Source organism: Triturus cristatus, chromosome 1_2 (assembly GCF_964204655.1).
Source record: "Triturus cristatus chromosome 1_2, aTriCri1.1, whole genome shotgun sequence".
Classification (NCBI taxonomy): Eukaryota; Metazoa; Chordata; class Amphibia; order Caudata; family Salamandridae; genus Triturus; species Triturus cristatus.
In genome coordinates this window covers 1,190,729,251-1,190,743,427 of record NC_140580.1, presented here as the reverse complement: position 1 = coordinate 1,190,743,427, position 14,177 = coordinate 1,190,729,251, and the positions used below count along the sequence as shown (strand labels likewise).

The window sequence follows — 14,177 nt, the reverse complement described above, 5'->3', positions numbered from 1 at the left end:
TGATTTGCATATGGCCATGTCTGAACTGGGGTGGCAGAGTGGGCTAAAGAACGGTGATGGATTAAACCCAGATCAGTTGACTGGGGGTGAGTGCTTGCAATGTTCAACACTCCGTCCATCATTTCCTTTGGTTTTTGCTTTGTTCGCCATAAGTTGGCAGTGTATGCTCAGACGTAAGTCCCTAGCTCACTTTGCCACTGGATGCAAGCAAGCCTGGCTGAAGACGGCTGAAATGCCAGAAATCGGTCCTAGGAAGCTTGTTTCCGGTCCAGGGAAGACATGGCTTGGCAGTTCGGGCTGGACTGTTCCCATGAGGCACAGGGTCAGACTGATTTGCATATGGCCATGTCTGAACTGGGGTGGCAGAGTGGGCTAAAGAACGGTGATGGATTAAACTCAGATCAGTTGACTGGGGGTGAGTGTTTGCAATGTTCAACACTCCGTCCATCATTTCCTTTGTTTTTTTCATTTGTAGTGTTCCTCACGGTATTTGCTGTGTATGATTATCAATGCTTTACACATTGCCTCTGAGATTAGCCTAACTGCTCGTGCTACGTTACCACAGGGTGGAGCAGGTGTTGTCAACGGGGTGCAGCCCTTCACTCTGACTTAGAAAGAAGGGTCCCTGCTTGGACGGCGGCCATTCACTGCCAACCAGAGACCCCCATTTCTAACATTGGTGGTAGCGGTGGGATCTGGACTTGCGTTGGTGACCGCATACAGTAATTATAGTGTACACTACTAGTGAGTTCAGACCATAACGTACCACATACGTACTTGAGGATTTTATTGGGGGGGATTTTTCTTTTTAAGTCTATTTTTGATAAAGAGCACCAGTTGTTGTCACAATGGCCAAGCCCAGAGTTGTTGACCCAGAAGAGTTTTCCTGGGAAGAGGAGAAGATTGATACCTACACGTCCAAGGAGATAAAAACTTTTTGTGAGAAATTTACAGTCCCTACCACAGGGTTCACCAGGAAAGAAGAATTCTGCAAGGCACTGAAGGCCTGGCTAGCAGCCAGGGATGCCCCTAGGAATGTGGGAGAGCCTGTGGTGGAGGGAGAAAATGTAGATGAAGTCATTGATGCAGTAGGTAGGACAGCGCTTTCCAGCCCGGGCACAAGTGTGTCGGCGTGGGGTCTGTCCCCAGAGGAGATGGAGGACAGGGAAAGAGAGAGACGCCATAATAGGGAAATGGCTAAGATACAACTAGACGGTCAGAAGGAGAGAGACCTTGAGAGCAAGAAGCTAGTATTTGAAATGATGAGAATGAAGCTTGAGCATGAGAGAGCATTGAGGGAGCTGGAGATTAAGGCAAAGAGTGGAGACCTCCAGTCCCTCTGGTGGCAGCATACCGGTAGTACAGACAGAGAGCAGAGTATACATTCCCAAAGAGGTTATTAAGGATTTCCACAAGAGTGAGGATATTGGGAAATGGTTTGCCGCTTATGAAATAGCTATGGTGTCCCACCGGGTCCCTGAGAAGGATTGGGGAGCGGGGTTGTGGGGACGGTTTGTGAGTGAGGGGAGAGACACCTTGTTGGATCTGCCCCCAGAAAATAGAATGGTTTATGAACTGGTCTCTAAAACTGCACTGCCTGACAACACTAAAAAATACAGGCAGTGGGTGACCATCAATGGCCATAAAGTGGAGGCTCTCAGGGACACAGAAGCCAGTATAACTGCTGTCAGCTCCCAGTTGGTGTCCCAAGAACAGATCATTCCCCATGCATTCTGCCCAGTAGTGTCAGCTGACAAGAGAGCCAATGTGAGGTGGCTCAGGTTCCCTTCGAGTGGGGGGGGTCTCAGGAACTCTTCAAGTAGCTGTGAGGGCCGCCATGCCTGTAGACTGTCTGTTGGGCAACGATTTGGAGAACTCCCATGGGCTATGGTGGAGAGGAGTTCTCACTTGGAAATGCTGGGTCTGCCTGAATGGGCGTGTGCCACCGCTCGGTCCATGGAAGCCAAAGAGGGTGTTGAGAGAGGCCTGGAGCCTGAGAGTATGGCCCAGGTTCCTGCCTTACAGAGAAGGAGCAGGGGGCACGGGAAGCCGGCCCACTTGGTTCCCACGGCCCAGGAGGGAGCAGACCTTGAGGGGGATGCCCTGGAGCCTACCGGGGAGCAGAGTGCCGACCTGGGGGACCTGCCTGTGCTGACCCATTGGCAGCAGGAAGAAGGGTCCACCAGGGAGGAGTTTTGTGAGCAGCAAAGAGTTTGCCCTTCTCTTGAGGGTATGCGGCGACAGGCCCAGGCAGCAGGTGACATGTCTGGTTCACATCTGATTTATTGGGAGAACAGTCTCCTGTATAGTGAGCCTAAGGCTGCTGAGTTGGGGTCGGCCCGTGTGCTGGTGGTACCCGAGTGCTTCAGGGCCTTCCGACTGGGGTTGGCTCATGACATTCCATTGGCAGGACATCTGGGGCAGACCAAGACCTTTGACAGGCTGGTCACCTACTTTTATTGGCCCCAGATGCGCAAAAGTACAGATACTTATTGCAGGACCGGTGAGACTTGCCAGGCAAGTGGGAAGAGTGGGGGGAAGATCAAGGCCCCACTCCAGCCCTTCCCGTTGTGAGTACCCCATTTGAGCGAGTGGGAATTGACATTGTGGGGCCTCTGGACCCCAAGACAGCCATGGGCAACAGGTACATTATGGTCTTGGTGGACCATGCCACCCGGTACCCTGAAGCCATCCTGCTCAGGACAGTGGCGGCCCCCGTGGTGGGACGTGCACTGATGGGGATCTTCTCCTGTGTGGGGTTCCCCAGAGAGGTGGTGTCTGACAGGGGGACCAACTTCATCTCCCAGTACAAGAAGTCTCTGTGGGAGGAGTGTGGGGTAACTTATAAGTTCAGCACTCCTTACCACCCCCAAGGAAACGGTCTGGTTGAAAGGTTCAACCGGACCTTGAAAGGTATGATTATGGGCCTAGAGGAGCTCCTGAGGCGTAAGTGGGACGTCCTCTTGCCATGCCTGTTGTTCGCCTACCGTGAGGTACCCAGAAGTCCTTAGGGTTCAGCCCCTTTGAACTGCTTTATGGTCACCCGGTCAGAGGGCCTCTGAGTCTGGTCAGGGAAGGCTGGGAGCAATCTCCCAGGAAACCTCCCCAAGATGTATTTAGCTACATCTTGGCCTTCAGGAACCAGACTCGGCGTTTCAGAAAGATTGCTGAGGCAAATCTGGAAGTCAGCCAGGAGGAGATGAAACGTTGGCATGACTAGAATGCCACTTTGGTCGAGTTTCAACCTGGTCAGAAGGTTTGGGTACTGGCCCCAGTGGAGCCCTGCACGCTCCAGGATAAGTGGACCGGTCCATTTGAGGTGGTGGAGCACAAAAGTCAAGTTACCTATTTGGTGGATTTTCAGTCGCCCAGGAACCCCCTGCGGGTCCTGCATGTGAACCGCCTGAAGCCCCACTTTGCGAGGTCTGAAGTGGGCATGTTGCTGGCCACAGATGCTGGAATGGAGGAGGAGAGTGAGCCTCTTCCTGACCTCCTGTGCGCAGAAGAGAAGGATGGGTCAGTGGAGGGTGTGGTCCTCTCCACCACACTGACCCCAGAGCAGCAGAGAGATTGTCACCAGCTGTTGGGGCAATTCTCAGATTTGTTTTCCCTGGTACCTGGTGTCACTGACTGGTGCGTACATGAGGTAGACACCTGGGACAGCCTCCCTGTTAAGCTTAAGGCTTACCGGGCGTCTGACAGGGTCAGGGCCTGCATTAAGGAGGAGGTCTCCAAAATGTTTGCCCTAGGGGTGATTGAGTCCTCTAGCAGCCCTTGGTCCAGCCCAGTGGTCTTGGTACCAAAGGCTGCAGCGCCTGGTGAGGCCCCTGAACTAAGGTTCTGTGTGGACTACCGAGGTCTCAATTCGGTCACGAGGACCGATGCGCACCCCATCCCCAGAGCAGATGAGCTCATTGATCGGCTAGGGGCTGCCCGGTACCTCAGCACGTTTGATCTAAGATCTGGGTACTGGCAGATCGCCCTAACTGATGGGACAAAGGAGAGGTCCACATTTTCCACCTCCGATGGGCACTACCAGTTCCGTGTGATGCCCTTTGGGATGAAGAATGCCCCCGCCACCTTCCAGAGGTTGGTCAACCAGGTGATGGCTGGACTGGAGCATTTCAGTGCCACCTACCTGGACGACATTGCAGTATTCAGTTCCTCCTGGAAGGACCACTTGTGCCACCTCTGGGAAGTGTTGATGGCGCTGCGCAGAGCAGGCCTCACAATCAAGGCCAGTAAGTGCCAGATTGGGCAGGGTTCGGTGGTGTACCCAGGACACCAAGTGGGGAGTGGCCAGGTGGCCCCTCTACAGCCCAAGATTGAGACCATCCTGGCTTGGGAGCCCCCCAGGACCCAGACCCAGGTGAGGGCCTTCTTAGGACTCACGGGTTATTACAGGAGGTTTGTCAAGGGGTATGGCAACATTGTTGCCCCCTTGACAGTGCTGACTTCCAAGAAGCATCCAAAGATTGTGAACTGGACTGACACCTGTCAGAAAGCTTTTGATGCCCTCAAGACTGCCATGTGTACAGCGCCCCTACTCCAGGCACCCAACTTTGCTAAATAATTTATTGTCCAGACAGATGCTTCAGTGCATGGGGTGGGGGCTGTTCTGTCACAGATCAATGAGGAGGGACTAGACCAACCCGTAGCCTTCATCAGTAGGAAGCTACTGCCACGGGAACAGAGGTGGAGGCAATTGAGCGTGAGGCATTTGCTCTGGTCTGGACGCTGAAGGAGCTTAGACCCTACCTGTTTGGGACTCACTTCCGGGTTCAGACAGATCACAGGCCCCTCAGATGGTTGATGCAAATGAGGGGTGAGAATCCCAAGCTATTGAGGTGGTGCATTTCCCTACAGGGTATGGACTTTACGGTGGAACACCGCCCTGGGACAGAGCACGCCAATGCTGACGGTCTGTCCCGGTTTTTCCACCTTAGTGACGAGAACTTCCCAGGGGATGGGTAGTTCTCCCCACATTTCAGCTGGGGGGGACGCGTTTTAGACCTGGCACCATTGGCGTGAGTCGCCCTTACATTTTTACTGTGCCTCCTCTGTTTTTTCTGGTGATAGATACTCTGGGCGCTGCGCCACTGCCATTCAGTGCCGCAGCGCGGATGCTGCCTGTATAAAGATGACACATAGATTGTTGTACCCCTGATTGGCTTACTTGGTCTACCTGTTAGTCCCTAGTAATGTGGCCTGTGTGTGCCCAGGGCTGGTAACCCAAGTGCTGCTGGTGGGCCTGCAGCGCTAATTTGCGCCACCCACAGAAGCAGCTTGTAAAGTATGTCTTAGGCCTGCGACTGCAGTGTCTGTGTGCAGTCTAGAACTGCCATCTTGGTTGTGAAGGGCACCCACTTCCCAGTCCCTGAACCTTCCCTTGGTATCATGTAAGCCACCCCTATGGTAAGGTGCATTGTGTGTGTAAGGTAGGGCTTGCTCTGATGTGTGTAGCATGTCCTGGTAATGAATTACACCCAATTTCGTTTTTCACTACTGTAAGGCTACCTATTCTCCATAGGCCAGAATGGGAGGTTTTGGCTATTACATTCTATAGTCCCAACTGACCCAGAGAACATGGTAGAAAAACGAATTTAGTATGCCTGAGCTCAGAATATTAAAATACAGCTTTTAGTGAAGGTTATTTTTATATTCTGTGTTTGAAACTAGCACTTTTAGAGTATAGGTACTTTCTTGCCTAAGCCTTCCAGTTTGCTCTGCTATTATGTGTATTGGCTGTCTGGTTTTTGAGGGACAGGGCAGGCTGAGTCAGACCTGGGTTGAATAGAGAGATCTGCCTTGGAGTGAGGGGAGGGGTAGCTCCTGCACTTGAATAGGGCTATGCCTGGCAAGGTGAATGCAGGCTCCACCTCCCGCTGTGCGTCTGAGGGCAGACCCCCTCTTTCTGAAAGGAACGATGCAGCCTGGTAAACAAAGTGCTCCAGGACTGGGCAGAACTGGTTCTAGCTGGGTTCAGTGACTTTTAGCTTCTGAGAACAAAGTCTTTTGGGGGATATAAATATTTGTGCCCAAACCCCTACAATTTGTATTGCCCTGGATTTCAAGACCAACCTCTATCCGTGGAACTGAAGGAAACTGCAGGAGAAGACTGTCCTGGTGTTGTGTGCTGTTCCCTGGATTGGCCTGCAGTAGATGTCATTGGACTGGAAATAAGAGGGAAAAGGAGCTGTAAGAGAACTTTTTAATCTTGACCCTGCAATCACCCAAGGGCTAGAGAGAGAACTAGCCTCCTGACTGAAGTCTCAGGACCAGTAGACTTTGTTTTCGTCGCTAAGGCCTGTTAGCGAGCCGCCGCAGTCGAGGAGCGTCAAGAAAATCATCGCTGCACTTGCTAAGCGTGAAGAAAATCATCGCATCGCTACCGCTGAAGGCTCGCTGGCCTGATCATCGCCCCGCACATTTGCGGCCAGAAAATCATCGCTACAGCGACTGACCGTAAAGAAAATCGTCGCTAACCCCTGTTAGCGAGCGGCCACAACCAGAGCGTGAGAAAAAACATCGCTAACCCGCCGGAGCGATATTTCTTGAGGATTATTTGCCAACATCTCAGAACTGTGAGTTGAGGGGTCGCAGAGACCACTGTCCTGAACTGAACTTTACCCTACCCCTTGGAAATATTTTTGCGGCATCCAGAGAGAGCTATTTTTGTACAGTATTATGATTTCCTCGTTATTTGGTCTTGTGATAAGTCTCTATAAATATAACTATTTCCTTTGATAACTACCTGTGTCGTGTCCATTTGTAGTGTTCCTCACGGTACTTGCTGTGTATGATTATCAACGCTTTACACATTGCCTCTGAGATTAGCCTAACTGCTCGTGCTACGTTACCACAGGGTGAAGCAGGTGTTGTCAACGGGGTGCAGCCCTTCACTCTGACTTAGAAAGAAGGGTCCCTGCTTGGACGGTGGCCATCCACTGCCAACCAGAGACCCCCATTTCTAACACCCCCTTTTACCCCTCTCTCTTCCACAGACACTCTTTCAGTCTCTGTCATGCATATCGAAACGTTGACACTCTCTCGCCTGTTTTACTCTCTCTTTCTTTCTGACAAGGGCACACACTCATTCTACTCTCTTTCTCTCTTTTCTCTCTTTCGCGCATTTTTATCGTCTCATCTCCCTCCTCTGTCTAGCACACATCACCCCTCTGTCTCATCTCCCTCGCTCTCACACACACGTTGTAATAGATAAACGCATTTTCTCGCTTTCTGTCATCTGCTCACACATGCATACACGTCTCCTCCCCCACACTCTTCCACTCTGTCATCTCTCTCATGCTCTTTCACTCCGTATTTCATTCCTTTCCCCATCTGGCTCTTTCAGTCTATCCGGCAGTTTCCTTCTGTCTGTCCCACTCGCGCACACACATGTTCACACTGTCTCTCTCCTGCTTCACCCGCTCTTGATATATTTTCTCTCTCCCTTTTTCTCTGTCTGACACACATTTCAACTCTCTCTCTCCCTCACACTCAGACATGTTCACACTCTGTCTCTTCCCCTCTGTTTCTTTCTCTCTCTTCTGTCTTGCTCTCTCTCTCTCGCTATCTCACAGACACTGTGGGACGATATACAAGAAACGGACGCATCTGTTGCCGCAAAAATCACACATTGCTGGAGTTGTGTAGCAAGCACGACGCAACTCCAGCAATGCATGGGGAGACATATACTCATTGTGCTGCGTCATTCCTTATGCCTGCTCCAAGTAAGCGTAAGGTTTTGACGCAGTGGTGTCCTAGAAGTGGCGCACTAGATTTCACAGCGTCAGTTCTACGAGGCTTTCTTGCTTGGGAACACCCACCTTTACAACGTGACCCATCTCCCTACATGCATCATGTTGTAAATAGGCTGCAATGTGGCACTTTGTTTACGCCCCGCTGTGTCGCAAAAAGTGATGCAACGGCGGCACAAAAGTGATGCAAAGGGCTTGTAAATCTGCCCCTCACTGTCTTCAGTGTCTCTGCCTTTCTTCTCTCTCACACACTCTCTCTCTCTCTCTCTAGGCCGCAGGTGGTGTACAAGTGCAGGAACTTACCCTCTTGAACTCCAGCTGCAGAGCTGAGCAGAACGACACTCACATCTTCCTGACCACAAGAACTGACAGCTGCCTCACCACTACCGGGCCCAGGAATGAGATCCAGAACCAGGTGAGTGTAAGGCACTGGCCCGTAACTCGGTGAGGCACTGGCCCGTAACTCAGTGAGTGTGAGGTACAGGACCCTGATTCAGTGGGTGTGAGGCACCGGGCCCTGATTCAGTGGGTGTGAGGCACCGGGCCCTGACTCAGTGAGTGTGAGGCACCGGGCCCTGATTCAGTGAGTGTAAGGGCACTGGAACCTGATTCGGTTAGTGTGAGGAACCTGGACCCTGGCTCAGTGTGTGTGAGCGAGGGCACTGGACCCTAACTCTGAGCGTGTGAAGGCACCTGACCCTAACTCACTGAGTGTGAGGGCACTTGACCCTGTTTCAGTGAGTTTTAGGGCACTGGGTCCTGACTCATTGAGTGTGAGAGCACTGGCCCCTGACTGAGTGAATGTGAGTGAGGGCATTGGACCCTTGCTCGCACACACTGAGTCAGGATACAGTGCCTTCAAACTCACTGAGTCAGGTCCCGGTGTCCTTACTCACACTCACTGTGTCAGGGTACGATGCCCTTACACTCAGTCATGATATGGTGCCCTCACACTTACTGAAGGGGGGTCCAGTGCCCTAGCTCTCACTGAATTAGGACCCAGTGCCCTTACACTCACTGAGTCAGAGTCTGGTGCCCTAACACTCACTGAATGAGGGTCCAGTGCCCTCATACAGGTGCCCAAACACTCACTGAGTCAGGGTGAGGCACCCTCCCACTCACAGAGTCAAGGTCCATTGCCCTCAATGAGTGTGAGGGCACTGGACCCTAACTCAGTGAGTGTAAGAGCACTGGACCCTGATTCAGTGAGTGCTAGGACACCAGACCCTTCTTCAGTAAGTGTAAGGGCACAAAACCATGGACCCTGGCTCAGTGAGTGTGAGGCCACCAGATCCTGACTCAGTGAGTGTGAGCAAGGGCACCTGACTCTGACTCAGTGAGGGTGAGAGCATTGAACCCTGACTCAGTGAGTGGGAGGGCATCTGATCCTCACTTCATTGATCCTGACTTAGTGAGTGTTACGGCACAAGACCCTGTCTCGGTGAATGTTAGGGCACCAGATCCTGATTCAGTGTGTGTGAGGTCACTGGACCCCGACTTAGTGAGTGTGAGGGCTCTGGACCCTGACTCAGTGAGTGTGCGGGCACCTGGCCCTGGCTCAGTGAGACTGAGGGTAGTGGACACCGATTCAGTAAGTTTGAGGAGACCTGACCTTGGCTCAGTGAGTGTGAGGGCACCTGACCCAGGCCCAGTGAGAGTGAGGGCACTAGACCCCTATTCAGTGAGTGTGAGTGCACCGGATTCTGACTCTGTGAGTATGAATGAGTGCATCTGACCCTGACCGTGTGAGTGAGGGCACTGTATCCTCACTCCGTGAGGGCACCGAATCCTGATTTGAGAGTGTGAGGGCACCTGACCCTGCTCAGTGAGTGTGAGCCAGGGCAAGGGACCCTGACTCACTGAATGTGAGAGCACTGGACCCTGACTCAGTGAATGTGAGTGAGGGCACTGGGCACTAACTCAGTGAGTGTGAGGGCACCATACCCTGATTTAGTGAGTGTGAGGCCACTTGACCTTGACTCAGTGAGTGTTAGGGCACTTGACCCTGACTCGGTGAGTATGAGGGCATTGGATCCTGATTCAGTGAGGACCAGGGCACTGGACCCAAATTCAGTGACCAGGAGGACACTAGACCCTGACTCAGTGAGTGTGAGGGCACTGGGCTCTGACTCAGTGAGTGTGAGGCACTGGCCCTTTGTTCAGTGAGTTTGAGGCACCGGCTCCTTAATCAGTGGGTGTGAGGCTCCGGCCCGAGATTCAGTGAGTGTGAGGGCCCTGGACCCTCCTTCTGTAAGTGTGAGGACACCAGACCATGACTCAGTGAGTGTGAGGGCACCGGACACTGACACAGTGACTGTGAGTAAGGGCACAGGTCCCTGGCTCAGTGAGTTTGAAGGCACCGGATCCTGATTCAGTGAGCATGAGTGAGGCCACCTGACTCTGTGAGGGTGAGGGCACTGGACCCTTACTCAGTGAGTGTGAGGCTCCAGCCCCTGATCCAGTGAGTGTGAGGGCCCTGGACCCTGATTAAATGAGTGCTAGGGCACTGAACCCTCCTTCTGTAAGTGTGAGGACACCAGACCATGACTCAGTTAGTGTGAGGGCATCGGACACTGACACAGTAGCTGTGAGTAAGAGCACAGGGACCTGGCTCAGTGAGTTTGAAGGCACCGGATCCTGACTCAGTGAGTGAGGTCACCTGACTGTGAGGGCGAGGGCACTGGACCCTGACTCAGGGAGTGTTAGGGCACTTGACCCTGACTCAGTGAGTATGAGGGCACTGGATCCTGATTCAGTGAGGGGTAGGGCACTGGACCCACATTCAGAGACTATGACCAGACCCTGACTCAGTGAGTGTGAGGGCACTGGACCCTGACTGACTCAATGAGTGTGAGGCACCGGCCCCTGACTCAGTGAGTGTGAGGCACCGGCCCCTGACTCAGTGAGTGTGAGGCTCCGGCCCCTGGTCCAGTTAGTGTGAGGGCCCTGGACCCTGATTCAATTAGTTCTAGGGCACTGAACCCTCCTTGTGGAAGTGTGAGGACACCAGACCCTGACTCAGTGAGTGTGAGGCACCGGCCCCTGATTCAGTGAGGGCACCAGACCCTGACTCAGTGAGTTTGAGAGCACTGGATCCTGTTTCAGTGAGTGATACGGTCCCAGACCGCACTTCAGTAAGTGTGAGGGCACCGGACATGGACAAGTACCTGGCTCAGTGAGTTTGAAGGCAACGGATCCTGACTAGTGAGTGTGAGGGAGGGCACCTGACTCTGAGGGTGAGGGCATTAGACCTTGACTGTGAGTGGGAGGGTGCCTGACCCTGACTCAGTGAGTGTTTGGGCACCTGTATGAGAGCACTGGATCCTGATTCAGTGAGTGCTAGGGCACAGACCCCCATTCAGTGACTATGAAGACACCAAACCCTGACTCAGTCACTATGAGGGCACTGGACCCTCCCTCAGTGAGTGTTAGGGCACCAGACTCTGACTCAGTGAGTGTAAGGGCACTGGGTCCTGATTCAGTGAGAGCTAGGGCACTGGACCCTCCTTTTGTAAGTGTGAGGGCACCATACCATGACTCAGTGAGTGTAAGGGCATCGTACCCCGACTCTGTGAGTGTGAGTAAGGACACCGGCACCTGACTCAGTGAGTTTGAAGGCACTTTATCCTGACTCAGTGTTTGTGAGCAAGGGCACCTGACTCAGACTTAGTGAGGGTGTGGGCATTGTACCCTGACTCAGTGAGTGGGAGGGCATCTGGCCCTGACTTAGTGAGTGTTAGGGCACTGGACCCTGTCTCGGTGAGTGTGAGGGTACCTGATTCTAACTCAGTGAGTATGAGGGAACCAGACTCTGACTCAGTAAGTGGGAGCGATGTAACTGGACCCTGACTTAGTGAGTGTGAGGGCTCTGGACCCTGACTCAGTGAGGGCACCTGACCCTGGTTTAGTGAGACTGAGGGCCCTGGACCCTGATTCAGTGAGTGTTAGGGCACCTGACCTTGGCTCAGTGAGTGTGAGGGCACCTGACCCAGGCCCAGTGAGAGTGATTAGGGAAATCAGACCCTTACTCGGTGAGTGCGAGCAAGGGTACTGGACCCTGACTCCATGAGGGCACCATACCCTGACTCGGTGAGTGTGAGCGAGGGCACCTTATCCTGATTCGGTGAGTGGGAGGGCACCTGACTTTGCCCAGTGAGTGTGAGAGCACCAGACCCTGGCTCAGTTAGTGTGAGAGCACCAGATCCTTACTCAGTGAGTGTGAGCGAGGGCACTGGACACTAACTCGGTGAGTCTGAGGGCACCATACCCTGATTTAGTGAGTATGAGGCCACTGGACCATGACTCAGTGATTGTTAGGAAACCTGACCCTGACTCAGTGAGTGTGAGTGCACCTGAACCAGGCTTAGTGAAACTGAGGGCACTGCACCCTGATTCAGTAAGTGTGAGGGCAATTTACCCTGACTCAGTGAGTGTTAGGGTACCTGACCCTGACTCACTGAGTGTTAGGGCACCTGACCCAGGCTCAGTGAGAGTGAAAACACTGGACTCTGATTCAGTGAGTGTGAGGGCACCCTAACCTGACTCAGTGAGTGTGAGGGCACTGGGCTCTGACTCAGTGAGTGTGAGGCACTGGCCCTTTGTTCAGTGAGTTTGAGGCACCGGCTCCTTAATCAGTGGGGGTGAGGCTCAGGCCCGAGATTCAGTGAGTGTGAGGGCCCTGGACCCTCCTTCTGTAAGTGTGAGGACACCAGACCATGACTCAGTGAGTGTGAGGGCACCGGACACTGACACAGTGACTGTGAGTAAGGGCACAGGTCCCTGGCTCAGTGAGTTTGAAGGCACCGGATCCTGATTCAGTGAGCATGAGTGAGGCCACCTGACTCTATGAGGGTGAGGGCACTGGACCCTTACTCAGTGAGTGTGAGGCTCCAGCCCCTGATCCAGTGAGTGTGAGGGCCCTGGACCCTGATTAAATGAGTGCTAGGGCACTGAACCCTCCTTCTGTAAGTGTGAGGACACCAGACCATGACTCAGTTAGTGTGAGGGCATCGGACACTGACACAGTAGCTGTGAGTAAGAGCACAGGGACCTGGGTCAGTGAGTTTGAAGGCACCGGATCCTGACTCAGTGAGTGAGGTCACCTGACTGTGAGGGCGAGGGCACTGGACCCTAACTCAGTGAGTGTGAGGGCGCCATACCCTGATTTACTGAGTGTGAGGCCACTGGACCCTGACTCAGGGAGTGTTAGGGCACTTGACCCTGACTCAGTGAGTATGAGGGTACTGGATCCTGATTCAGTGAGGGGTAGGGCACCGGACCCACATTCAGAGACTATGACCAGACCCTGACTCAGTGAGTGTGAGGGCACTGGACCCTGACTGACTCAATGAGTGTGAGGAACCGGCCCCTGACTCAGTGAGTGTGAGGCACCGGCCCCTGACTCAGTGAGTGTGAGGCTCCGGCCCCTGGTCCAGTTAGTGTGAGGGCCCTGGACCCTGATTCAATTAGTTCTAGGGCACTGAACCCTCCTTGTGGAAGTGTGAGGACACCAGACCCTGACTCAGTGAGTGTGAGGCACCGGCCCCTGATTCAGTGAGGGCACCAGACCCTGACTCAGTGAGTTTGATAGCACTGGATCCTGTTTCAGTGAGTGATACGGTCCCAGACCGCACTTCAGTAAGTGTGAGGGCACCGGACATGGACAAGTACCTGGCTCAGTGAGTTTGAAGGCAACGGATCCTGACTAGTGAGTGTGAGGGAGGGCACCTGACTCTGAGGGTGAGGGCATTAGACCTTGACTGTGAGTGGGAGGGTGCCTGACCCTGACTCAGTGAGTGTTTGGGCACCTGTATGAGAGCACTGGATCCTGATTCAGTGAGTGCTAGGGCACAGACCCCCATTCAGTGACTATGAGGACACCAAACCCTGACTCAGTCACTATGAGGGCACTGGACCCTCCCTCAGTGAGTGTTAGGGCACCAGACTCTGACTCAGTGAGTGTAAGGGCACTGGGTCCTGATTCAGTGAGAGCTAGGGCACTGGACCCTCCTTTTGTAAGTGTGAGGGCACCATACCATGACTCAGTGAGTGTAAGGGCATCGTACCCTGACTCTGTGAGTGTGAGTAAGGACACCGGCACCTGACTCAGTGAGTTTGAAGGCACTTTATCCTGACTCAGTGTTTGTGAGCAAGGGCACCTGACTCAGACTTAGTGAGGGTGTGGGCATTGTACCCTGACTCAGTGAGTGGGAGGGCATCTGGCCCTGACTTAGTGAGTGTTAGGGCACTGGACCCTGTCTCGGTGACTGTGAGGGTACCTGATTCTAACTCAGTGAGTATGAGGGAACCAGACTCTGACTCAGTAAGTGGGAGCGATGTAACTGGACCCTGACTTAGTGAGTGTGAGGGCTCTGGACCCTGACTCAGTGAGGGCACCTGACCCTGATTTAGTGAGAC

General features: G+C 53.3%; 1 protein-coding gene across 1 annotated transcript in view; it reads left to right on the top strand.

The window, feature by feature from the left end:
- The window catches only part of ENG (endoglin), a 379,947-nt gene that overhangs the window by 247,253 nt on the left and 118,517 nt on the right, over window positions 1-14,177 (top strand). The window contains exon 9 of the mRNA XM_085614141.1: window positions 8,032-8,175. Coding sequence (XP_085470267.1) covers window positions 8,032-8,175 — 144 coding nt within the window. The remainder of the gene's footprint in view (window positions 1-8,031; window positions 8,176-14,177) is intronic.